At 42.3% G+C, this 27,554-nt stretch overlaps 4 protein-coding genes across 5 annotated transcripts in view; 3 read left to right on the forward strand and 1 right to left on the reverse strand.

The window, feature by feature from the left end:
* The window catches only part of LOC310779045 (ATP-binding cassette sub-family C member 4-like), a gene marked incomplete at its 5' end in the record, with an annotated part of 51,650 nt that extends 46,303 nt beyond the window's left edge, over nucleotides 1-5,347 (reverse strand). Inside the window, 6 exons of the mRNA XM_083639538.1 lie at nucleotides 37-200; nucleotides 327-416; nucleotides 533-757; nucleotides 877-997; nucleotides 3,724-3,834; nucleotides 5,274-5,347. Coding sequence (XP_083495664.1) covers nucleotides 37-200; nucleotides 327-416; nucleotides 533-757; nucleotides 877-997; nucleotides 3,724-3,834; nucleotides 5,274-5,347 — 785 coding nt within the window. The remainder of the gene's footprint in view (nucleotides 1-36; nucleotides 201-326; nucleotides 417-532; nucleotides 758-876; nucleotides 998-3,723; nucleotides 3,835-5,273) is intronic.
* Nucleotides 5,348-12,880: 7,533 nt separating this feature from the next.
* On the forward strand, nucleotides 12,881-18,526 carry LOC310778173 (claudin-10-like; the record flags this gene model as incomplete). Its single annotated transcript, XM_083638529.1, has 5 exons — nucleotides 12,881-13,094; nucleotides 17,579-17,740; nucleotides 17,871-17,952; nucleotides 18,047-18,155; nucleotides 18,380-18,526. 5 exons carry the CDS (start codon nucleotides 12,881-12,883, stop codon nucleotides 18,524-18,526), a joined length of 714 nt encoding a protein of 237 aa, XP_083494655.1.
* A 1,409-nt stretch (nucleotides 18,527-19,935) lies between these two features.
* On the forward strand, nucleotides 19,936-23,383 carry LOC310778589 (claudin-10-like). 2 transcript variants are annotated; one of them, XM_083639063.1, is made up of 5 exons: nucleotides 19,936-20,232; nucleotides 20,787-20,948; nucleotides 21,046-21,133; nucleotides 22,391-22,498; nucleotides 22,584-23,383. In XM_083639063.1, the coding sequence occupies exons 1-5, from the start codon at nucleotides 20,001-20,003 to the stop codon at nucleotides 22,789-22,791; spliced, it is 798 nt and encodes a 265-aa protein (XP_083495189.1). In that variant the 5' UTR covers nucleotides 19,936-20,000; the 3' UTR covers nucleotides 22,792-23,383. The 2 variants fall into 2 exon arrangements, with proteins under 2 accessions (XP_083495189.1, XP_083495190.1); XM_083639064.1 differs by lacking the exon at nucleotides 22,391-22,498.
* A 514-nt stretch (nucleotides 23,384-23,897) lies between these two features.
* On the forward strand, nucleotides 23,898-27,315 carry LOC310778065 (claudin-10-like). The gene is made up of 5 exons (XM_083638385.1): nucleotides 23,898-24,196; nucleotides 24,873-25,034; nucleotides 25,126-25,207; nucleotides 25,332-25,439; nucleotides 25,540-27,315. The coding sequence occupies exons 1-5, from the start codon at nucleotides 23,965-23,967 to the stop codon at nucleotides 25,727-25,729; spliced, it is 774 nt and encodes a 257-aa protein (XP_083494511.1). The 5' UTR covers nucleotides 23,898-23,964; the 3' UTR covers nucleotides 25,730-27,315.
* The last annotated feature ends 239 nt before the right edge of the window (nucleotides 27,316-27,554 follow it).

The raw sequence follows: 27,554 nt of genomic DNA on the forward strand, positions 1-27,554 counted from the left end.
CGAACGGAAAGGGGAACCTGGTGTATGACTATGCACCTGAGAGTGGAGAACAAGTGGCCAAACATAGTCTGGACTGGCATCAGAATGACAAGGACAGCCATTCCCGCAAGGCATGATGGGCCAATCACATACAACAACAATAATGTCACCGCTGCTGCTTGTAGAGGACCAACCCACAAAAAGTGCAAAAATAAGGTTACCTGTAAGAGAAATGATAAGAGCATACAATGTATTACTGAGGTACAACTTGTATAATGTAATGAACAAATCACATTCACACATTTTTTTACATTTATGATAGCATATTGCTACTTTCAGATCGTCACCTCGTCAAATTTGTTGACATCATTGGACAACAGGTTCACAATTTGTCCTGTGGTCGTTTTTGTCAGTGCTGCGCTGTTAAGACAGAGAGCCTTTGCAGTGCAAAGGTGTTCAAATCAAGTTAACCTGGCTGGCAGACCCAGATCACCATGCTCGACAACAACACGTGTTTATTTATATATAGAAGAGATGACTCATCACGACTGACCTTGCGATAGATCATGTGGCACATGGCAACACGAATCTGCATGCCTGCTCTTTGGACGTGGAACCAATAGAGATGGTGAAGTACAGCCAAGCCGAAGGTTGACAAGGAGATGGCTGCAGCGTAGCCGTAGGCCTCGTAGACTGCAGCCTGGTTGTTGCGGTCATAGCTTTCAAAGTACTCCAGCAGCTTTCCCAGCAGCAATGGCTGAATGACTTTGATGGCTTCCTGATGGAAAATGGAATGTAAAGTAGACAATGTGGATGTGCTGCAAGGCTTCATCCTGAATACAGCATTGCTCCCTAGTAGGTGAATGGATTCCTATGTGGCACTGCACTGTACTGTACCTCCATAAAGGTGTATATTCCAAAGACGGAGTATGACTTCCAATAGCACTCAATAAGAACTTTTGAAAGTTTGGGTGTGCGCAGATCTTTTGCTGCCCTCTGAACCTCCTGGTCCCAAAACCTTTGAAAAAAGCATGTGGAAAGAAGGGAAATGATTATCCCCATTCAGTATTCTATTGGTAAGCAATATCACGCTCAATCGTGCACTAGTGGTGATTCTCAAGAAACTAATACATACATATATACACTACACTATAGAGTTGAAAACAAAGTGACACATAATGTGCTTTTATATATTTTTAAGCAAAAATAATCAATTACAAAAATTCCACCTCATTACTAATTACCAGAGGTGGGACCAAGTCATTGTTTTGCAAGTCACAAGTAAGTCGCAAGTCTTTCCGCTCAAGTCCCGAGTCAAGTCACAAGTCAACACTCGCAAGTCCCAAGCCAAGTCCAAGTCATATACCTTGGGTTTCGAGTCTTAAACAAGTCATAATGTGCTCTTCACCAAATGCAATGCTATTTTAACAAGAGTATTTAAATTTACACAACACACTAACCCTCCACCGTTAGGGTCTGGGGGGAGGAGCTAACCTCTCCCAGCCACCACGCCTAAACCTAACCTCTCCCACCCCCCATGCCTAAACCTAACCTCCCCCAGACCCTAACCCTAAACCTAACCTCTCCCACCCCCCACGCCTAAACCTAACCTCCCCCCAGACCCTAACGGGGGAGCAGTTGCCATGAGCGTCAAAGATGACTTCCATGGGTTTACATTGGGGTTTAGTCGGAAAGCCCAAGTCGTTTCATGGGTCGCTCAAGGGTACCGTGTTAGTAACAAGCGAGTCGCGACGCACATGGGACGTGACAAAGCGTCACTATGCTACGCGCTCGGAGTGAGAACGTGTTGGACTGTGAGTGTGAGCCGCTCCCCTGGACGGCCAGGAAGGCAGACACAGAGCAGAGCGGATAATAGAGAGAGAAACAGCGCGTCACACATTTTGTGGCAACAAACCGGTTTCATTCCTATGCAAACCACACGCATGTAAACACAATGGGCAAATATCAAGGTAAAGAGAGCTTGAAAAGAACGGTAAGAGTGCCGTTGACTCCCACACATCAGGATGGTGTCTGTTGATTGTCCCATCTTGCGAACGGCAGACTAGCTGTAGCGAGTGGATTAATACTGTCTTTAAATAAAACATAATAATCTTTGGGTTTGGAGGAAGGTATCAAGTCTTTTCAAGTCAAAAGGCTCAAGCCCAAGTCAAGTCACAAGTAATTTGTGTTCAAGTCCAAGTCGAGTTACAAGTCTTTGTTGATTTTGTCAAGTCGAGTCTAAAGTCATCAAATTTGTGACTCGAGTCTGACTCGAGTGCAAGTCATGTGACTCAATAATGTATTGCTTATGTGAAGGCTAAAGGAACCATAAAAAATAGCCCAAATTAATTGACTAATTTCTATGCAAGATAAATATTTTTAATTAAAAAAAAATCTTTGTAACTTTTGGTGCAGCATCAGCAAGATCTGAAACAGTGGGTAACTATCAAAATCAAAAGTAACCCTGTTTTTCCCCCCAGGTGGATTGACATTGAATGCCTCCCAGGTAAAGAGAAGAGCCGAGTTATCAACTGATCACCATCTGGGGTTGAGTTGGATCAAATGAAGTGGGGGGCTCCTGGGCCTGGTTAACCCACATGTGTAGTGAGGGTGTGCTGGGAATGCCTGGTGGAAGACTGTCCAGAATGACTTTAGCTCTCACCTGTGAAAGAGAGTGTCCTGTATCCCAGCGGATGCTGGTTACACTGAATCAGAATGGACCCTGTTCAAAACCAATATCATGGAAGAGGCTGCCGACGCTGTGGCCAGTAGGTGGTTGCGGTGCCTGTCATTGTGGCAACCTCAGAACCCATAACCAGCAGGGAGGAGGGGTGTCAAGCTGAAGAAGGAGGCTGTCCTCGGCTGGCTGCCACAGGGGTCACCTGACTCACCAGAGGTACTGGCAGGCTAAAAACACTGCTGCTGCAGTAGTTACAGAAGCAAAGGCCCAGGGGCGGGAGGAGTTCAGAGAGGCTAAGGCTTTTTGGTGGCCTGCACACGAGGTCAAAGTCTCAGGAATGGAAGACAGGACATCGTCCAGGGACAGGGAAATGCTGACCGCAAATGGGAACATTGTCAGGAGCTGGAAGGAGCACATTGACAAACTCCTAAACCCAGCAGATGCATCCTCTGTTCAGAAGACAGTGCTGGAGGATTCTGGAGGGTCTGACTCTGCACCCATCTCTTAGCCAGAGATAACTAGGGGAGTTAGAAAGCTCCTTGGTAGCAGCAGGGTGTACATCCTGAAATGCGGAACACTGGATATTGTTGGGGTATTGTGGATGTCTCGTCAATGTTACATGGATTTTGGGAACGGTACCTTTTGATTGGTAAGCCAGGGTGGTGGTCCCCATCTTCCAAAAAAAAGAAGACCGGTGGCCAGTGGGTGTGCATAAAATAATTCCAAATATAAAAGCATTACACTGCTCAGCCTTCCTAGGAAAGACAAGGTGCTGGAACAGAGACTCTGGCCTTTGGTTGACATTGAGGGGGAACAATGCAGATTTCCTCCTGGTCACAGAACAGTGGGCCAGTTTTGACTCTGTCCCAAATAAACAAAAACAGGTCATGGGAGTTTGCTAATCCTGTGTTTTTGTGGATTTAAAAAAGACCCAGAACCATGGACCATGTCACAGACCTCAGGGCTTTTTTTTTATACCACCAGACAAAATGTATATTACATGGTCTGTAAACATTCATACGTCATGTTTAGGACAATTCATAAAGACATCAATCATTTCCTACCACTGCAGTTCCTCCCCCAGCCTTTCAGATCCATCCTCCGGCAGAACTTTATACATGTCGTCTTCTTCTAACTTCTTCTTGTAGCCGATTCTGAACAACGGATTCAGCCAACTACAAAGGACAAAAATACATATTTTTGCTATTCTCTTTCGATCAAACTAGTTTGGTCGAAGGAAAATAGTTCCGACATGAAACTGATGCTCACAACAATGTCTGTGGATTATCTTGAGTAACATGATTTCTGGAAAGAGACATTTGCTGTTGAGTTTTTCATTCAAAAACTAGACAACGACACAGGAGGGAGTGCTGTGTACTGTAATATCATCACAGCTGTGATTCGGCCGTAGATAATCACAGCCGTGACGATATTACAGTACAACAGCATAACCTTGAGTGTGATAATGCTTTTATACAACAGTTGTGCAGTATTTAACAAAGCTATTCATCAAGTAATAATCACATTTGTCTCCGCCAACAAAAAATAGTTCCCTCAGGATCGCACTACCAGGAGATGTCAAGCAACAACTGGTAAAATTGCTGCCTGCAGTTTCTCGAATGCAAGCTAGCGAAGCTAACATTAGCTACTTTGAGGGTAGCACAGACAATTTCAGTTTAACGTTCATAATTAAGGTTAAGTGTATCCATATGCTAGGTGCGTGAGCGCTGTTTGAGCTCAGCCTAATCAAGGTTACAGCTGTGAAGTGGAGTGATATACACACAGTGAAGCGCCCGTGATGTTATTCTGAAATATCAGCATGGCTGGAATGCCTCTTATCCAATCAAATTACTCGGCCAGAACTGACTGTTGGATAAGTAAAGGATAATGAACTCCTAGGTGTGCGTTAAACGATTTTAATGCATGACGTGGAGGCGAAGAACCACCCCGCCTCAGGTGGTTGCCTCCATGAAGTGCTGCCCATGCAAGGCAGCAAGTTCACCTGTTGTTGCTTGGCAACTCCTGGTAGTGCAATCCTGAGGGAACTATTTTTGTTGGTGGAGAATAACAGACAGAAATCATCTGTTGTCTCAAATGACTTTAAAAGCAGGGATGTCCGCTTTCTGCATAATGTATTTATTGTATCAATAGAAAGTCTAGCTGAGAAAGTAAGAATGAATAACAAAATAGGTTTGAATAAATAATCTGGAATCAAAAATGTCAATGTAGTGAAAAAATTTCTTGTAGCCGCGGCAGCAAGTTTACCTGTTGTTGCTTGGCAACTCTAGTGCAATCCTCCTGAGGGAACTATTTTTGTTGGTGGAGAATAACAGACAGAAATCATCTGTTGTCTCAACTTACTTTAAAATGTGATTATTACTTGATGAATAGCTTTCTTTCTAAGAGTTAGCTGCGCCTGTGCGTGCCTTGTTCTCTCCTCCATGTGAGCACAGTGTGGTTTATGCAAGGAATTAAGCTCGACACCTGCTATCATATTACTGTAGCGGTAGCCTAGCTGTCTTGAATGGCCGCAAACTGTCAGTCTGTCACATAAGAGAACTCTACATTCAATTAATGTCAAACACGGCTCTCACATGCAGGCTGCTTTTCTTACCAGAAGAACATCTTGGAGAGAAGATTAGCTGTAGCCGACGGATTATCCCTCCCCACTTTCCGCAGAGGTTCCATGTCCCGAAAAGTAGCTGGAAAGGACCTCTCCTCTTAGGCCGTGTTGGGACCCATGAAAAAGTGCTTAGAAAATGAGTTTCGTTCCCATGTCATGGGCACTACTCATTCAATGCATTTTTTCATAGACAATACCCTTCTGGACTTTGGGTTAAAAGTTCTACTCATAATATCCTGCAGTATTTTGTCACAAGCCAGAAATGTATAAACAGTTTATAACCAAAAAACGAAAATCTTGTGCTGCTGTTTTTGCTTGTAAAATGTGTTTTTGGCAACACAAAATCTTTCTCAAATGTCATAAATGCTAAAATGCATATACTTAACATCTGAAACAAGTATTGGTGCCTTTAGTTTACTCATATGTGAATTTAGATCATGAAATGTAGCATATTTGTTAAAGAATATGCTTCAACTTAAGTGTTTGCCACACAGTACAATGAAACCTCCACAGTAAATTGTGCCAAAAGCTTATGTTTCATACATAGAAAATGTCTCAACCTACTGTGTAATGAAAGGTAGAAAAGAAAATCAGGGCACCTTGGACCAAAATGGCAGAAAATCTATCAAAATGTTACCACGCCCCCTAAATTGGAATGGACAAGACTAAAAATTAAAGTACTAGAGGTCAGAATTATTACAACATATGGTATGAAACATTTATTCAAATACCACAAAGTGTCACAGCATCTGTCATTTGTACACCCCCCCCCCCCCCCCCGCCAAGGAAATATATGAAAATACAAAATAGCATACAAATGCATCACAATAAAACCTTCTGTTGGCTGTGTAAGTAGTCTGTGCTGTTTGCATTTATGCATTGCATTTAACTGGATGTAGGCAGTGTGGCAATTCTTTAACAATTTAATAATTCTTGAACAAAACAAGTAGTAGGCCTACATAGTAACATGTTAGGTTACTCATCCCTATCACTTTCATCAGAGTCATCATCCCATGTACCTCTTTCTTCTGTTTCCTTTGACACATTTTCACAGTCCTGGCAGTGACATAAATCAGTGCAAGACAGTTTTGCAGCCATGCATGAACATCTTCCAGTTTCACATTTGCTTTTTTTACAATTACAGTGGACTACCTGCAACACACTATCAGGGGCAGGATTTCTAGTCATCCATGTTACTGTTAACTCCCCATCCTCCATGCCCCATCCATTGCCAATGGGTGAAGGAGCACACATCCTACTAGTCAGAGAACGTCTCATCACTGCTGCTTGGTAGTTTGCCCTTTTGCAATGTTGGTGGAGAGCATCACTTGTTGGGGGAATGGACAGTTCTGGCAAAGCTGATGATGCCGTACAAAATGATTTGTACCTTGCATCGTTCACGTTTTTGGCAGATGATTGGCCATACAGGTGGCACACATATTTGCTCAGTGTGTTGAAAGTTGACTGGTCAAGGTTAAAACTGCTGCCAATATTTGTGAACCCAGTCAGGTATTCTTCTTTCTGGCAAGCAAGAGAAAATGTCTTCCCTTTGCCCTTGCCATGAAAGGCACTGGTCGAGTCACAACCTGTGAAGGTATGGATGCCAATGAGTGCAGAACAAACACTGGTGCCAAGAGCTGCTGACACCTTAGCCACATCAATGATCCTCGTTCTGTTGCCTACTCCTGTGAAGAAATACAAGCTACACTGTAAATCTCTCTGCAGACTTACAGCAATCACTGCCACGTCAGTATCGGGGCTTTTGATGACTACAGTTTGGTGTTCTTGTGCAGCATGCTGTGCATGTACAAATACCCTAGTGTCATATTCCTCATGGTCACATGTCAGTTCTTCAACAGCAGTGACAGTTTGTGAACCCTCTTTTACGGAAACACAGTGACACAGTTCTCCATGTGCTATGTACAAGCTGAGGTCCCTGCCCAAAAATGGTGAGGTCAGCATCTCGCCATGCAACATAGAGGAATTCTGCCAGTTCTGCTTTGTTTGTTCCATCTGATAGAAACTTTTTCCATTGCGTTGGTGCCTTTTGATCCCGTCCATAGATTTGCACCCGTTGTGTACCGACCCCAGCCCTACGTGACCGCTCTAGGTTCTTAATGCTAATTTTTGGATACTGGTCAATGACAAAGTCTATCCATGTACACTTGTGCTGCAGAGCTAATTTGAGCACATACTGTAGTACGTTTTCAGCCAATTCTCCAAAGGTAGCCGGTTTGGAACGAATGGCTTGAATGACTGCCATGCCATCGAAGAGAATAGCTCCATCTGACGGAACATTCAAATCCTCTGCTGTGGGAGGCCAGGGGCATTTCATCCCGGGAGTTTCATTCACAAGTCTCTTCAATATCAGTCCTGCACTGTACAGTGTCCTTGTGTGCTCTGTAGTTTGTCCAGATGTGTGTTCATTGTCACTTTCAGCTTGGCTTACCTCGGTTGACTCAGTTGTTGTCGTGTCTGATGGATGCGGTAGCCTGTCTAACAGTGAGTGTATCTGCTGATAATGTTTCAACAAAAACCAGTTCGGAGATGTTGCGCGTTGCAGGGCTGTGAAACACCAGCTGGGGGAAATCACGGGCCAACCGCTTTTTCAGTTTATCCTGCCTGCAAAATGAAAATATAGAAAAAGACGAGCACAAATGTATAAATAAAGGGATTTTTTTCACAATGAGAAACAAATACATTTAAACATACTGTCAGCCTTTCTTGTGAGCGAATAAATCAATAAAATGGAAACTTTTCAGTATGAAAGAGGTTCTTTTTTGTTTACTGAACTGTCAAGGACACAGTTACCTGTAGTCTGAAGCATCAATATCCTCATTCTTCTTAACGATGTCTATGAACTTCTTCCTTAGTTGGTTCATTTTCAGGATTTCTTGTTTATCGATAATCCTTTGACGGATGACTCGTTCGCAGAATATCTTGTAGCTGGCAGCAAAGGGTTGTTCATTTCTGAAAACACACACACGCAGACAAAAAAATACTTAACATGTGCAAAGAGGTCTGCTGTCAACATTGTATCTAAAGACAGACAAAATAGTATTTGTTGTAGGTCAAAGCCTTACTTTGAAATGTGCAGTGTTAATGCAATGTAATAACTCATACTTTATCTGTGGTTGCAGTATGTGTTGCCGTAGACTTTGACAAGGACCTTGTGTATTCTCTGTAACAGGACCTGTGGTAACGCACTTCCAGAGACACACAGTCTTTGTCTTTGATATGCAAAAGAACGCTAGAGTCTTCCTTCTTCTCAGCAGCCTTCCGCAACTGGCCTGAAAACAAAAAAAAGTTATAATCAGCTTTACTGTCAAATCACACATTTTATAATTAAAAAAAAGTGGGTGACATTTGTTTTTGTATCTTTTATCCATTGTATTGTTATTACAAGAAAAAAGAGGTGGGGGGGGGGGGGGGGGGGCAAGGAGATCAAGGCAATAAAAGAAAATGCTCCCTCTCTCTGTGGGTGTGTGTGTGTGTGTGTGTGTGTGTGTGTGTGTGTGTGTGAGAGATAGAGAGAGAGAGGGGGGGGGTCGCTTACCTGCAGACTGTCTCTGCTTGTGAAAGTTGATCCTTCTTCCGTTTTCCACCAACAGTAATATATTTGTCCACCTTTTTACAAATGATGCAGATGGCTGGAAGGACAGGGCCAGCAGAACGGACGGGCAAACCTGTCCGAGACCGAAGTTTCTTTCGGGGGGTTTCAGACGTGGCTCGGTCGGGGCCGATGCTGTCCGAGGCTGCGGCTGCATCTGGTTCTTCTTCTTCTTCCCCCTGCACCATCTGTGTGCAGCGTTTCTCAGCCAAACCCAAACGTCTTTTACAAATAAAGCGACGGTAACACGTCGCGTGAAATCCAGCGTCCTCGGGAACATGGTCAAAATCCACGTCCACGCAATGTTTAAAAGTTTCAGCGATAACTTTACTATCGCCGTCCAGACAAAGCCACTGTTTGACGACAGACCTGTAAGTGTCCCACCTTGTCTGGGTAAAATCCTGCACGTCCTCATTCTGTACTGACAAAAAGTGCATATAGCATCGTTTGGAGTCCTTTGATTCCCGGCTTTTACACACTTTTTTCCGCTGTTTTGGTTTCTTTTTCCCCTCTTCGCTGCTTGAACTGGTGGTCGCCATGGCTCTAATGTTATTACGGCAAGGGAATAAAGCGGCTACGCGATTGGTCCACGTGACCAAAACCACACCACTCCCCTTGCACAGATTAGTACGCCTAGTAAGAAATAGTGCCGTCTTTGACCACTGATTATAAAAATACTGCAGGATAACACGAGTAGAACTTTTTTATTTGTACTTTCTACCTATAGATCTCTTTTATGGAGAAAAAAGTATGTAGTGCCCCTGTCGTGGGAACGGAAGTAAACGAAAATGCTAGTCACAATATGGCCTATCTGCAGGCTACAGGATGTGGGGATATCGACTCGGAAGAGGCAACACTGAGGGGACATTTGCTGTAAACTAACGTACAGTCTTTCAATGTAATCACAGCTAGCGACATTCAGGTTACCACAGTACTGTACACAGGGCTTTCTCTCAGCCCAGCCGGTGTGTCACTGGGACTATGACGCAATCACGCAGACGCGCACACTCGCGGCATGACAGGTGTTATGCCGAGTTTTGCACCCCGCCGAGAATTGCATCCGCACTCTCGTCTCGACGAGGTCACCTGTACCCGGATTTCAAAGCACCAAAGTCGGCTTCCATGAGCCAGAAGAGAGCTCCAAGCATGGAAGTCACCTCCACGCGGATCTAATGCATCAAAGTCGGTCTCCATGAGCCAGGACAGACCCCCTGGCTTGGAGGAGGTCACGTCTACCCACCGTCTACCCCAATCTGGGAAACTCTGGGTTTGGGTCTGGCGTCTACCCAGACAATTATATCATTTTAACAGTTAAATGTGTTTCCATATAAATCATTACAATATGCTCCCGTGACGTGGGGGTGCAACGCGTGCTACTCCTGTGTCAGCTGAGTGAGTGCTGCATGTGATCCGCTCCAGCATGGGGATTGGCTGACACGAGTCTACATCGCTTGCCAAACTTTTTCTTCTTTAAAAAAAGAAAGGAAAAGAGGGGGGGGGGGGGGGGACCAAAACAGACCCAACCGTTTGATTTTCTCTGAAATGCATAGAAGTATTTATGATAGATTGCGAAGTAAGAGTAGGGACCAGCAAACATCTATTCAAATTCAACTGATTTATTTATTTTTAATTTGATGGGGGGCAGGAGACAGAATTTAAATTTAATTTCACAGTCAATTTTAGTAAATTTGGTTCAGTGAAATTCATATATTTTAAGTTAATGTTTTTCTTACCACATATTGAGACATAGTGTATAACCTTTCAGGTGGCATTTGCTGCATAACGTAATCGTTGCATTCTCTCATTCATTGTCTAGTGCAGTAGTTCTCAAACCTTTTCTTGTCAAGGACCCTTAAACCGAGACAAAATTTAGACCACAGACCCCCATTTAATAAGATTTTGTCCCAGGGTCCTCCATCTGATAATTTTTTTGCTTTTGTGATGGCCCTCAGGGGCCTGGTATTGGGGTCGTTATTCAGGCGCTCTCCCTCCTCAAACTTTTTCATGTCAAGCACCCTTAAATTGATACAAATTAGACCATAGACAGACCCTCATTTGATAAGATTGTGTCCCAGGGTCCTCCAACTGATAATTGATTTTGCTTTTGTGACGGCCCTCCCACTCTCCTGGCCCTGTCTTGCAGGGGCCTTGGTGTTTGGGTTGTTAGGCTGAGACTATTCAGGCTCTCTCCCTCCTCATGATGCACCTTTTGTTCTGTTCGTTTGTTTAATGTCATTGGTGTCGTCTTATTTTTTAGATAATAAATTATTAACTTTTACTTTGGTGTATGAGGGGAGTCATACACCAGAGTAAAAGTTAAAACAATAATTTATGAACTAAAACTAATGGGAAATAATTCAACAACACAAATTACATTAAACAAATGAACAGAACAAAATGTGCATCAGTGAGGAGGGAGGGAGAGAGACTGAATGACCTGAAAGTGCAATGAGTGCACCGGGCCTATGTGCACCCAATCATCCCACACTAGGCTCTTGCAAGAGAGGGCCAGGAGAATGGGAGGGTCGTCACTTTTAGATGTTTTATTAGAGAAAGTGTATGAAACCCATAACCAAAATATTCATACATTCTGTCATTGTGTTACTTATGGTTGTAATTTTTATGAAAATAAATTACCCTTTTTGCTGGGGACGCCGTGGAACCCCCTCAAGCCACACCTGGGGGTCCCCGGACCACACTTTGAGAACCGCTGGTCTAGTGAATTAAGTCAAATTTGCTGGGGACCCCCCTAAGAACCCTAAAGGACCCATGGATTATTTTAAAACAGGGCAGTGAGAGAATTATTTAGTGTGTGACCGGTGCTTAACTCTGCCCACTGTTATCTTACCACCCACAGTATGAACAGTAACTAGAGTTAATTTGCAAAACCAGGTAAACGCCATTCTTAAAATGAATAAACACCACCTGTTTAATACTCCCTGGAGTGCACATAATTATAACACATCATTTTTTACGTCATTTATGTGAACATTATCAAATTCATATGTTTTAGTTATGATAGATAATACAAATGTACCAAAAATAAATAAATTACAATATAAATACATCAATATATAATATAAAATGATACAAATACAAACAGAGAAACCTGTTTTTGCAAATGAACTCTTCAAATCTATCAAATCCAACAGCAAAAACCTCAGATGGGAGTATTTGCGATACAGTGTTGGCAAATGAGGGTAGGTGGCCTGATGTGTTTTTACATTTGATGAATTTCACATGTTTTTGTGAGATAGAAATGTGGACTTAGGCCTACGTAAATTCAAACAGTGCCAATGATGGGCTATTCAAATATATGGAGCAATTTTACCAAACTCTGTCTGTCATGAATGGCATAAGAATAGGTTATAACTGTTGTTATAACTGTGGAGATCCAAATCTGCACATTTTACAAATGATAATATAAGAACACTATTGATGTCACCATCTGTTCATTAATTGGCTTATTAAGTCTAAATATGTATTTATGTCTTATTGTAGATGAAAATAGGCCTACACCCCAGAGAACAACATGACAAACAACATGCATAGCACAGTTATTTTAATGGTCAACTGGCAACTATTTGTCATTTCCTCTTCCTAAATATTGTGGCAGAAATAGTTGAACCAGTAACTGGACTTTGTCACATTGCTTCTTCTCTAGGATTACTGATTACTCCTTTATTATTTTTATGTTAATATGATACTTGACCTTACTTGCAGACTAGAACTGGAGAGCGCAAAAGACAAAATCAGCTGAGAGGACCCTTTCAAAAGCTGCTCAATGTAATAACTAACTTTCACTGGAGGACACGTCTGTCCATCCCCTGCCACTAAACAGAACAAGGCAAGATGTCCCTTCAATGTAAATCATCTCAGTGAAACACATGTCCACAGTGGTAATTTGTAGGCCTGGGGCAATTTTATGTCTTTTCATTTTCTTGAGGAACGAAAGACTGACGTAGTATAAAAGATTTGAAACCACCAAATGTCTGGCGTGCAGATCCTGGCGTTCCTCGGCGGCCTGGCGGGGCTGGGTGCCACCATCGGTGCCACGGTGTCCAACGAGTGGCGGGCCACCAGCAGGGCTTCTTCAGTCATCACAGCTACGTGGGTGCTGCAGGGTCTGTGGAACAACTGTGCTGGGAATGCCATTGGAGCCCTGCACTGCAGACCACATCATACTATCCTCAAGCTAGAAGGTCAGTTATTCGAGTCAGCTGTTTTTTTAAACACGTACAAACTCCGTATGTTATCACACTAGTGTTAGGCCTAATGAAACTATGATGTAAACATCTTTCGTGATATGCTTATACCAAGATTTGACGATTGGAATATCTATTTTGGAAATTAATCTTTACCCGAGGTTCCTCATCAAATAGCTCTAAAATATAGAGTACACTGTCAGGGTGTTATTCTTTTGTCAGTGAAGGACTTGGACTATCTACAGTACCTATTTTAAAACACTGATTTGTTTAATTTGATGTAATCTATGATTTCATAAGATTATTTTCAACTAGTGGATATTTAATTTTGGACAATACTATTCCTTTAAAGCTACATATACTTTGATATTATAATCTCATTATCTTAAAGCAGCAGTTCACCCAAAAATGAAAATTCTGTCATCACCCTCATGCCAGCTCATGCCAGCCAGAGAGAAACCCAGTCACAATGAACTTTAATTAACAGTACAGTAAAACGGAAGTCAATGGCGACTGGTTCTCTCAGGAGTTGTGCTGGCAACCTCCCTGTGTGTTATATGGCATGAGGGGGGAGTAGATGATGACAGAGTTTTCATTTTTGGGTGAACTGTTCCTTTAAATTAGTCGATTACATCAACATTATAAAGAAAGTATCCAAAATTAGCTTCCCTACTAGATCATGTTGGCTGATATTTAATGTTCCGTTCCAAAAGAGATGGGCAAAACTATGTAGAATCTTATAAGTTATTTTATGGAAGTCCATTCCACACAAGCGTGTTGGTAAGGCAAATTTAATCATTTTACAAGTAGACAATAGGTGCATTTCTTAGATTTTCTTTCAGATTGTTGTTGTTGTTGTCAGATACAGTTTATATTCACTTGTCAAGAAGTAATGTGCGTTGTTCTTTTCATCATTCACCTATAGGCTAAATTTAGATAAAAATGACTAGCTTGACAACAGATTCTTCCCACTAGTTGGTTTCACAATATTGTTTCAATTGTGGTGGCCTGCAGAAAGCCTTCACATGTTGCTGCTGCACATTGTTGGTCATGAGCCAAAGAAGGTTGAACATGATTTTTTCAGGTATTTTGAGATTTTGAGTGATTTGACTACTTTCATCTCTATTGTACATCATGGTGAATAATCATTTTCATACAACAAAAGGGAAAGTATGCTGCTATAGAAATACAACATTGTGGAATGTTTAAAGCCATTTTTCTCACGTTTTACTTTTAGACACATACTGTAACAGATTAAAATACTCATAACTTTTGATGTGAGAGAGCTATCTCAGTCAGAGTTTCTAATTTATAGAAATGTCACAAATTCAAAATGTCAAATTCCCACCATGTGAAGGGTTTTTGCAGACCCACAGCTCCTCACTGAAACAAACAAACAACAAACAAACAAACAAACAAACAAACAAACAAACAAACACAAAACATTTGATGATATTTGTTTGTGTTCCAGATTATGGTAGATGTTAGCTGTGGCAAATGCGTAATCTTTTGAAGGAAATATCAAACTGAGTGTGTCTGAGTCACCGAAGTCCTGGGCAGGCCAAGTAGGCCTAGATTAAACTAAAGTTACTGCACGGCTAGCAAATCAGGACATTTTGTGAAATCCTTGTTAAAATCTGCATTTCCGCTGTATTTGATGTATTTTAATGAAAGTATTTACCATATATTGCCATCACTGTCATTTTCACTAATGAGAACATTAGATATGCAAAAGTTATTGTAGGCTACAGTGTATGTAACTATTCTCAGTGTAACTGTTTTTACCGATTGGTTAACTCAGTATATTTTATCAGTTGATTTTTTTTTAACAGATCTCACTACTTCCTACAGTAAAGCGTCTTTGTTGTTGTTGGTGTTGTTGACAACATTAGGTATTGCTTTGACTAGCCTACCATACCAAACTCATTGTGACAAGAACATTAATTTATCTAGAAATTCCCCATACCAATGCCCTAACCCTAACCCTTTTTCATGAGTTAATTGGTTTAGTATGCTATTCAAGTTCAACCCACTTCTGTTCAAAAAAGAAAAGAAAAGAAAGTGTGCAATAGAGCTTTGAGATTGTCATCTCCATCTAACGGTGGCATTACTGTGACAGACAGTTCATAGTTACATACAACCACAAGATGGCGCTCTAACTCAATCTATAATGATTTAACAATTTCCCTGTCTTGGCTGTGTTTCCTATCTTGTTTGCTTCCTTCTGATCAGTCTGTGATGTCATGAAAATGCTTCTTCATCACTAACCTTATTAACACATTTCTCAACAAACGTGGCAGACAATTTTCTCATGCAATGTTCCCGCTTGTTCCTGTGACATCAGTGACACGCTGTTAATAAGTTATCTGTATCAGGCTATTTTAGGTCTGTATGGAGCTTCCAGGTCACACACACTCTTGTGTGTTAATCATAGGTGACAGTGTGGCTTCCCACCTGCATTTTCAGCTTCACACATAATTGCAGACATATGAATCACATCTGCACATATACACGGATGGGTGTAACTGTGTGCACACGCACATGTGTGCTCTCTCTCGCACACACACACACATACACACACACACACACATACACATACATACACACACACACACACACACACACACACACACCAACGCAAGCACAGCAACGCATGCACAGACATATGCATGAGGTGCTTCCACTTATTCAAAACCTCATAAGTGATGTCATTATGACACTTTCTACATCCATGACCTCTGACCCCCCCCCCCCCCCCCCCCCCCCCCCCGCCTGCTGCAGTCCCTGTCACCTGTCATAGTGAGTCACAGTGACGTGTATTGGGTGAGGAGGTGGAGAGGAAGCGATGTAGACCATTTTGGGCCAAACCCCTCCCCACGGAATATAACAGTCCACAACACATTAACTATCAATCCCAGCCTATCCATTGAGCTTACCAGTGTGGAGCTGGGATACCTTTCCAACAAGCCTTTCTGCCGAGGGAACCATTCATTATTGAGACGTTTGAGGTCCCCACTAGCTTAGACAGCAGCCACAAGCGGTGTAGAAGAGTCTTCTGTGCAACATGAGTAACATGGCCACAGAGATCTTGGCCTTTATTTTGACCACTTCGGGTTGGGTGCTCGTATCTTCCACGTTGCCGACGGACTACTGGAAGGTGTCTTCACTTGATGGGACGGTCATCACCACAGCCACCTTCTGGTCCAATTTGTGGAAAGCCTGTGTCACTGATTCAACAGGAGTATCCAACTGCAAAGACTTCCCCTCCATGTTGGCACTGGATGGTCAGCACTTTTGTCTTTTCCTTGTTTGTTTGTTTTTTTTTACTTGTGCCTGGAAACAGTTTCTCTAACTTTGACTGCACCTAAATCTTTCTAGTTGACTTTAAAACGCTTTGTTAAAAGGTTGAGCCTAATCATTTGTTCAATCATTTTTACTTTTATTTTGTTTATTATTATTTTTCTTCCTTCCTCCTTTGTAGACTGAGTCACAATTCAAGAACACATGACTAATGTCTGAATTGACTTGTTGTAAACCATGCTAAAGTCATCCTAGCTACTTTTTCTGTGGACCATATAGATTTTGTCCTGTGAAAACCCTCTGACTACGTTTTATGTGTAGACCATATAGATTTTGATAGATAGACACCATATAGATATTGTCCTGTGAAAGCCCTCTGACTTCCTTCTTGGTGATTTTCATGTTTTCACTACCAGACAGTTGCAGGGTTCTTTTTCCCTGTAGGTTGAGAAAATTCTACCACCGTTGGTCTGAAACCCATTCAAAACCCAATTTGATCAACTCAAAATGCATGGTGGTTGAGCTTTCCTAAGAAACATTCATGGTGTAGACTAGTACTGGTTCACTAGTCCCTATGAGAGTTGGACAATCCACCGCAACTTCTCCTTCTCTAAACTTTTTGGTCAGAGAATTCAATTTGAAGCTCATTACTGGTGGGGATTTGCTGTCTAATAGATATGTTCAAGCTTGATGCATGCTGCTCTCCCAGGGACAATTCATTTACCTCCAAATAGGTCAATGTTTAGCCTTAGCTCTCGCGTCTGGAAGGCTATAAATGAGATTTACTGGGAGCCGCAGGCTGTTTCTACCATGCTCGACTAGTTCCAGGGGTTAACCACCAAGGTAATATTTGCCTCTAAATGACATTTGTCATGCCAACACTGTCACCACCATACCATGAAGAAGTTGAGAACAATTATGGTTACTGCTGACAAATTGTCCTTGGTGCTTAAGTGTACATGTGTCACCTGAGGAGGTAATTGACCTTGTGCAAATGACAAGGATGCGAAGATTGTGTGAGAGTGCGGGGAACTGCAAAATCACTGCCTGCAGGTACCTATAGCTGCTATACCTATATTATTAGGTACCTATAGCTGCTATACCTATATATATATAGTATTAGGTACCTATAGCACATGTTTCACTGCCTGTAAGTTCACCTCTGCATTTTGTTCTTCCAGGTTACATCCAGGCTTGCAGGGGTTTGATGATTGCAGCTGTCTGTCTGGGTTTCTTTGGTGCTATATTTTCCCTTGTTGGGATGAAATGCACCAAAATTGGAGGAACGGACCAAAGCAAAGCCAGGATCACCTGCTTCGCTGGTGTGAATTTCATTCTTAGTGGTACGTATATAGTGTAACCCTACAGTCATCAGTGTAATAGTGGCACGTATATAGTGTAACCCTACAGTCATCAGTGTAATAGTGATTACTGATCTAACGTTAGGGAGTCTTCTTCTTCTTCCACCTACAGGCCTCTGCTCACTTTCAGCATGCTCCCTCTACGCACACCGGATAACAAGCGAGTTCTTCGACCCCATGTTTGTGGCACAGAAGTGAGAAAAGTGTTTGACCTGTTTGACCTGTTGTCTCAACATGACTCGCCGGATCAAGTCATGTTGGTATTAATGTGACTTGTGTTGTCTGCAGGTACGAGCTGGGAGCTGCTCTGTTCATCGGCTGGGCAGGTTCCATCCTCTGCATCCTGGGAGGGGCCATGCTCTGCTTCTCCATCGCTGATACTTTCAGCAAAAGGTTTGTAGGAGCCATCACAAGTCGAACCTCCATAACGCAGCTATCTACTGTATATTATGTGTCTTTTGCCATATTTCTGTGGTGTGGAACTATCACGTTATACAGCCGATATAGGAATTATTTTAAATAGGCCAACATTGAAAAGGATGTATCAGTTTTGTTGATTCATGTAGGCTTTTGATTTGTGAAGATGCAATCTATATTCTGTCTCCTCACAGCCGTAGTCAGGCAGGCTATATCTACAGAGGTGCCGCCTCCCATTCTCATTTCTCTACCCACCCAAGAGGGCATGCCAAGTCTATAAACCAGAGGCCTCCTCCAGAGTACAGCAGCTCCTCCAGAACGCAGCAATTTGATAAGAATGCCTACGTGTGAAGGAACAGAAAACGCTTCCCGTCAGAGACACTGATACATCTAAACATGCATGTGCAAAGGATAGCCTGTATGAAACGTGTGCTTTCATACAGGCAGGATTAGTGCTCACCAGCAACTAGATTCAAAACCTTCGATACGTATGTTTCATATGTACGGGTTTTTCTTTTATTTATATGGGGTATTTTTCTAAATGTGGCTACCGTCGTCCGTATTTGACAATCAAATATACAGTATATAGTCATGAATGGGAAAAAAGTGTGCAATATTTGGTAAGACATTTGCTTTGTTGTTTGTATCTTTAACTCCACAAGACGCCGGCCGATGCTGTTAATCTGTAATGACAGTATTTAAAACCATGTCTGACACAGATGATCTTGTTTTCCATGACATAACCATTAACTATGATTCTGCCTTATGCAAACTCAAAGCAAGGTCAAAAAAGGTAATGGACTTGTATCATGTCATTGTCTAGCTCTCTTATATAGGTAGCCTAATGTGTCAAATGTGTGTATAGGGAATTATGAGCAGCCTATGCTGCCTTTTATAAGTAGTTGTACAGTGTGTGCACAGAAATAAAATGGCAAGCATTAACTTGCAGCAGATTCTATTTCATGTGCCATTAGTTTGTCTGAAGATGAACTGTTCCTCTGGGTGAAGGGAGGACAGTGTTCCTCTGGCGGGTCGGGAGAGGGCAGCAGTTTGTTTGTATTATATTGTCTTGTGGTGAAATACTCATTCATGCACAAATGACATCACTGGTCCACAACTTAACTCAATCAACTCTCAATAACTGTCAAAGTAAATGAAAGATTGCAAAATGGTTGACAGCTGATATACCGATTTTGCAATGATACAAAGCTGATTGAAAATTGGCCGATATAAAATAGCGAAGTTGAGTATGTGTGAATTTCTTTCCATCAAGGCAAAGTCTGGCTGCTTTAAAGAATCTAAACTATAAGACCGCTTTGAGTTGTTTAACACCTTTTGAGTCACTGCATAATTCCATTTGTCTTATTTCATGGTTTTGATGTATTTAGTATTATTCAAAAAATGTGAAAAATAGTAAAGATAAAGAAAAATGTGTGTATCCAACAACAACAACAACCACAACAAATGATGAAAAGTAATGTGGTGTTATGACATATTAAATGTGTTTGTTGCTGCATAATGGAAAATTGGTGCAAACGTTAATTTCAACGAAAAGGCAGCTGGAAGTGGTGCAGCAGGATATGTTAAGTGGGCGCCACACTCCTGAGAGTTTACAGTAAACATCTTCCACGGTGACACACAGCCCACATCAACACTAATGGCACAAGGCGCAAACACACACACGTCACCCTGTCCTCCTGACAGACCCATTGCCACCCACTGAAATGAAACAGGGGCTGCCACTGGGCAGAAGCTAAAGCGTGAGTGAGCCTGTTCCGAACTACACCAGCCCATCTCCTCTGGCTTCGATCTACTGATTGAAACAATGAGGAAACGTCTGATCCAAGTGTTTGGCTTCCTGATCTCCACACTGGGATGGCTGTTTGTGCTCTGCACCATGGCCATGGACTACTGGAGGATCATCCAAATAGGAGGACAAGGGGGGTCCTACATCATCAAGGTGGCCTGGCACTGGTCCAACCTGTGGAAGGATTGCTTCACCGACTCCACAGCAGTAACCAACTGTAGAGACTTCCCAGTGCTCTGGACTGTCACCCGTAAGTCTCGTACACCTCAGGGATGATGTGCAAGTTCGACCTCTGTTAATCTTACACTTTGCATGAATATAGATACTGGATGGAGAGCAGTGGAGCATGGCATAGCTAGGGTTAGGTGTTCTGTTGCTTAAAGGGTGTGTAGCCTACTCATGGGTACTATAAAGGCCTTTGTATAAAAGTAGTATCCACCAAATAGCACAGTAGATTTCACTTCATCTTTCTTGGGCATTTGTTATCACATACAGTAGCTTAACGGACACTACACTGAAAAATAATGGTGATTTATTTTGCACGTGATCTCACACATATCTGAAAACTGTCAACATTTTCGCAGGCATTCATTTAGTTTTACAGTTATTGAGAGCTGATTTGAGTTAAGTTGATGCCAGTGATGCCATTGTAAGTAATACAACCCAATAATTCAGTGCCTGTTTACAGTTTTCAGATATGTGTGAGATCATGTGCAAAATAAATCAGCTTTTTTTTCTTTTCTTTTTTTGGTGAAGTGCCCCTTTAACATGACATGATCTGTATGTTGTTTGTGTTCCTCACAGCTTATGTCCAGGGAGTGCGCGGCCTGCTCATGTGCGGCTTAACTCTGGGCTTCTTTGGTGCAACGTTCTGCTTTGTTGGGATGGAGTGCACTTATATTGGCGGAGCGGAGAAAACCAAGGACAAACTGCTCCTCGCCGGAGCGGTGTTTCATTTTGTTGGAGGTGAGTGCAGAACACGTGTGGTGCTCCTAGTCTGTGTAAATCACAGAAATGTTTTGCCCTCACCGTGTCTTAGTATCACCCAAACCTCTTCACACAGGTGTGTCAGACATTGCTGCCTACTGCTTATACATCAACAGGATTGCCAGGACAACCTTTGCTGCCACTTTACAACCAGGAGTCTTACGGTACAGCATTTCTTTCCCATCAATCTGTTTCAATCATGAGAGACCACTTGGGTCAAATTTGACAAGCGAGCTTTATACACAAATGGCATGGCAACTAATTATTTGGCGTAATGACTCCATGGTAAGATGCCTCTCTTCTTGTGGTGAGAGAGGAGGGCATCTGCTCAGTCTAGGATAGAGAATCCCCCCCACCCCCTGTAGGGAATTCTTCAGGAGTCAAGACATTAATATTATACAGTCAATGGTCAAGACATGGGTGGTGGACTGGGGAGGTGGGTGGGGCGAAACACAGCTTCAGAGGATAGGATACGATCAGCCCAGGTACAGCAACCATTGAGGTGAAGGATCAGGGAGGGAGGATGATGACGCGCTGACCATGGCTATTGAGTATGGGGTAATGAGTCAGGAGACACACGTCATAACGGACGTTACGCTGCCAGGAGACACACGTCATAACAACGTCACACTTGGCTTACACTTGACTTATGCTGAGAGCTGATGCCTATTGTGATATGAGGTAACATGACTGGTCCTCATCTTGAAACTAGGTCGAGACCAACATATCACTATTTTGACCACACACAAAAAAACACCTGGGGGTTATAGCGTTATCCTCCCACGCTATACTGTACATCCTGCCATCCCCCCATTGCAGGGCAAACAACAAATAATTGGCAGCAGCTTCTCATTCATTATACAGTATATACAGCAGGACATTTGCCTTATACTGTATAATATAAGAAGGCAATATCCATCATCATCATCATTATCATCAACCTTTATTTTACCAGGCGTTAGTTAAGAACAAATTCTTATTAACAATAATGACCTGGCAGGAGGTAAAAGACCTCCTGAGGGAACAGAGTTTGGGGAGGGAAAAAGAAAACAACAACAACAACAACAACAACAACAACAACAACAACAACAACAACAACAACAACAACAACAACAAGCAAATAGTTAAACTGACAGGTCAGACAACAGAGAGACACAATGCTAAAAACTCAAGAGCAGCAGAAACATGCGGCAACAAACCACATGAATAGACAATTACAACACAGTAAAGAACACATACTGTGTATTACAGTATAGCATACCTGCACATATGCGGGGACACATGACAGTAGCAATATCACACATAGCAGCACAGTAAGGTTACAACTTTAGGCTACTATGGCAACTATGGTCATGTACACAGTCATGGTAGCACTTTGTCCGATTCATTGCATTTTACTTATACTTTGAACCTATTTCCAGGTATGACATAGGAACTCCCATATTTTTGGGATTGGTAGCAAGTTTTTTCATCCTCTTGGGGGCCGTGCTTTACGCTGTGACAGTCTACAGAGTAATCTGGCCTGAAAGGTAATAAATCATCCATCTGCCGTCTTTTCCCTGTGGCTGGTGGTCATATTGCATTATTAACTTTGACTATGTTCCTGTCTTGCAGCAGAGTGGTGTACGCCTATGGAACAAGAACATACATGGACCCTCGCTCGGCTGGAAGAACCTATGGGAGAACCCTATACACGGGATACTACAGACCATCCAAACAGTACTACGGGTCTTACGGCTCAGGGCGGTCCTACAGCTCCAAGATCTCAAAGCTCTCACAGACAACACCGGAGAAGATGTCAGAAAGAGATGCATTTGTGTAGTAGAAATCGAATAAACGAATGATATAGCTCATAGCAGAGATGCTCACAAGTCATTCTTTGCAAGTCCAAGTCAAGTCCCAAGTCTTTGAGGGCTTTGGTCACAAGTCCAAGTCAAGTCTCAAGTCTCTTATGGATGAGCGTTCTATCATCTGCTGAATGCCAGCTAGTACCGCTTAGAACTTTGCATAGATATTGAAGGGATTCAAAGCATGTACTGTATTATCATCACTCCTTTAGCTAGCAGACAGTATCGGTAGACATACTGTACAGTAAAATAAATAAAGATTGTTCACAAATCCCAAATCTCAAGTCATATTCCAAGTCCCCACCTCTGGCTCATAGATGGGATGAGTGTGTGTTGGAAAATGAGGACAATTTAGCTGTCTCTTCAATGCATCTCATGGACAATAATTGTAAATTATTTGGATGTTTTCATGCTCTTGTCAATTCCGCTTTGGTAAAATAGGTCACATCTGAGATATATTTTGTTTACTTTTCGTTTGTTACCTTTCTGTGTAAGGTAAATTATGATTTATTGTTTTTGAAGACTGTCACTGGAATAGCTGTGAATTTCATATAATAAATACTTTGTTTGTACAACGACAATTGTGAGTTTCTTTACACATCATGTAGTATATTACTTGATAATAACGCTCGCTAGCTACTAGCTTCAGCATTTCTTGCATTCATAAATCCTCATTTCAAACCTCAAACATAAAGATGAAAATAAATGCTTCAACAGTGTGTTTTTGCACAGCATCTGAAATAAGAGGCAAATTATATAATCAATGAACCAAGAGGGAAATGGTACACAAAACTCAATTCATGCTGGTAGGCTCTTGGCTATTGTACCAATAACAAACGTGCTGAGAGTGACCTTCACACAACAAAAGCACATATTCTGTCTCCTCCCCTATGTGTGCAAGTGTGTGTGTGTGTGTGTGTGTGTGTGTGTGTGTGTGTGTGTGTGTGTGTGTGTGTGTGTGTGTGTGTGTGTGTGTTGCAGTGTCTTAGGTGGGACAGTGGGAGGACAAAGCTGAGATCTCTCTCTCTCTCTCTCTGGTTTCAGTTTTCAGTTTTGGCTTGAGAAGCAGGCGCCGGCTGCACTTGTGCCGTTGCTCGAGCTGCTCTCTCTTCTCTCTGTGTGTTAAGCAGCTGGACAGGAAGGCAGGCATGAATTACAGGACTGTGGTGATGTACATGGAGATCGGCTGCTTCGTGGTCTGTGTGACCGGGTGGATCCTGGTCTGCTCCACCATGGTTACAGAGATCTGGACCTGGTCTGAAGTGGACAGCATCGTTCTGACCACTTCAAACTACTTCTCCAACCTGTGGAAGGATTGTATATCGGACTCCACGGGAGTGTCGGACTGCAAGGGGATTCCATCAATGCTCGCACTGAACTGTAAGTGAAAATGTCACCATGGGGCAAAAGCAATGACATCTTGTAGGTCAGTGGTTCTCAAGGTGGGGCCCGGGGACCCACAGGGGTCCTTGGGGGGTTTCCAGGGGGTCCCCCCAGCAAAAAGGTGAATGGGTGGTGGCTCACCTGGTAGAGCGCGTACCACTGAGGCTTAGTCCTTTGCGCAGCCGACCCGTGTTCGAATCCGACCCGTGCCCCTTTGCTACATGTGGCCCTCCTTGTCTCCCGCTTTCCTGTCATCACACTGTCCTGTCCAATAAAGGTGAAAATGCCCCCCCCCCCCCCCCCAAAAAAAAGGGGGGGGGGGGGGTGTTGGGGGTAATTTATTTTCACTAGAATTCCATCCACAATAACACAGTGACAGAGTGTATGACTATTTTGGTCACGGGTTTCATACACTTTCTGTAATAAAACATCTAAAAGCAAAAATTGTATCAGATAGGGGACCCTGGTACAGAATCTTATCAAATGTGGGTCTACTGTAATTTCATTTCATTCATACATAATATATGATATCATTGATATTCATACATTCATTTCATAATTTCGGATGTCAGGATGTTTACTTGACGTAAACAAGTTTTAGAACCACAGTTGTACAGTAGGTCACTTTAAGCACTGAGCATGTCTTTGTCTTCTTGTTGTCCCTCCTGGACAGGGGACATTCACATGTGCCGTGCGCTCATCATCACCTCGATTATCCTGGGCTTCTTTGGATCCGTTCTCGTCATGGTGGGGATGAAGTGCACCAAGGTTGGAGGATCAGAGATTGCTAATGCAAGAGTGACTTTTGCTGGAGGCATGAACTACCTTATCTCAGGTAAAACGCCTCGCTAGGAGCTATAAGAAAATCACATTGCAATGTTTATTTAAGATGATCCTTAACGTAAATATATGCCTTATTGCCATAGGGTTGTGTTCCATGATTGCTTTCTCCTACTATGGAAACAAAGTCAGAGCAGAGTTTCAAAACCCTGACTTCAGAGCCCAAAAGTAAGTAAACATGGAGAGTGAAGTGTTAGGCCTACAGCAAACTGTTTCATGCAAGTGCGTCATGCATTTCTATAATGAAAACACAATGCACGTATACATGTATTACTCCTGCATTTGTTCTCAGATTTGAAATAGGTGTTGGTGTGTTCATTGGCTGGGGCGGCTCCACCCTCCTTGTTGTTGGAGGTCTTATTTACAGCAGCTTTGCGGGGAAGGAAGGGTGCCAGTCAAGGTACTGCTGTGATTTCTTGTTGTTCTAGGATTCTATTATTTACACAGAAAACACACAATAACACCCAAAACATAATTATATCTCATATTCGACCTCCCAGCTCAAAGAGAAAAGAAGTCCCTGCCTACGGGCTGCCTGACGCCTACGCAGCTGTTCCAGCCAAACAGGCCACCATGTCCCCAGCGCACACAGAGAGCACAGAGAGCAGAAAGGCCCAGAGCAGCAGCGGAGCCAGCAGTGTGTCTGAGATCAGCAGGAGCAGCAAGACATCAACCACCTCTTATGTGTGACCTATAGCTTATCCAAAGATGGAAAACAACTAACTATATGTTACTGTGCTTCAGCAGAGATGTGTTACTATGTTACTGTGCTGCAGCAGAGATTTGTTACTATGTTACTGTGCTTCAGCAGAGATGTGTTACTATGTTACTGTGCTTCAGCAGAGATGTGTTACTATGTTACTGTGCTGCAGCAGAGATTTGTTACTATGTTACTGACTGTACTTCAGCAGAGATTTGTTACTATGTTACTGTGCTTCAGCAGAGATTTAGTATGTTACTTCAGTAGAGATGTGTTACTATGTTACTGTGGTTCAGGAGAGATTTGTTACTATGTTACTGTGCTTCAGCAGAGATTTGTTACTATGTTACTGTGCTTCAGCAGAGATTTAGTATGTTACTTCAGCAGAGATTTGTTACTATGTTACTGTGCTTCAGCAGAGAAGTATGTTACTTCAGTAGAGATTTGTTACTATGTTACTGTGCTTCAGCAGAGATTTATTATGTTACTGTGCTTCAGCAGAGATTTAGTATGTTACTTCAGTAGAGATTTGTTACTATGTCACTGTGCTTCAGCAGAGATTTACTATGTCACTGTGCTTCAGCAGAGATTTATTATGTTACTGTGCTTCAGCAGAGATTTGGGTGGCATTATTTTGCGTGCTTTTCAAAGTCCGTACTCCTCATTCTGAACAAGTTTTAAGACATATAATGCATGTACATGTCTCAATTACAGTAAAACACAAGCTTTCTGGGCTTAATCTCTCATTGATATAGCTCTGTTGATACAAATCAAAAGAGACCATCCCCCCATTTGATTAAAAAAAATCTAATAATTTACAAGGACAACACCAAAATGTATGATTTGCTTATTCACCTTTGGGAGACAGATTTCCAAAGACCAAAGTGAACTTGAATGTTAAAGAAAATACACCTGTGAATAACTGATGGAACAGATCTGCTTCTATATTGGATAAAGTCTTCTGCTTTTTTATCTCTCACTAGAACTTCCAAGTAATTATGCCAATTATGTATGAAAGTGTGTTTTGACCATTTGGAGAAAAAAAATATTGCTTGATAACACTGACAATGTGCCTTTGTAAAATAACTTCCCTTTTGTGTCTAAAATCTATTTGTCAAGTCACGGTAATGAGACCAAAACGGTTATGTGGCAAGAGTATTTTCTTCACCATCTTGAAGCGGCTTTATTAGTATTTTTGTGGCAGCATCTTTGCAATCCCACAAAGCATTATACAGAGTGGTTTCCAATGGGGCTCAGGATCATCATTTCATTTGAGGATTATTTTGTTCATTAGTTTCACTGTACCCACTAGCAGTGTTACAACAGTGTGATCATTGAGTACCAAGTCATATAACACAATTACTGTCATAGTCTAATGCCGCAGGGGTTCTCCAACGTTATATTGTGTCCCTACAGATTTTCATTAGACCACAGAATGTCTCTCTGATGACTGCTCTTTTGTGACGACCCTCCCACTCTCCTGTCCCTGTCTTGAAGGAGCCTGGCTCTGATTGGGTGCACCTGGGCCCGGTACACTCACCAGTCTGTTTGTTAATGTAGTTTGTGTTGTCTAGTTATTTTCCCTTAGTTTTAGTTAATAAATTATTGTTTTAACTTTTACATTGGTGTAGCCTATGAGTCAAACTTTTGTTGTATGACCCCCCCCCCCAGTGATGACAGACAGACAGACAGACAGACAGACAGACAGACAGACAGACAGACAGACAGACTATAGACACACACACACACACACACACACACACACACACACACACACACACACACACACACACACACACACACACACACACACAC

The sequence above is a fragment of the Poromitra crassiceps genome, assembly GCF_964638095.1.
Source record: "Poromitra crassiceps genome assembly, chromosome: 6".
In the NCBI taxonomy this organism is placed as follows: Eukaryota; Metazoa; Chordata; class Actinopteri; order Beryciformes; family Melamphaidae; genus Poromitra; species Poromitra crassiceps.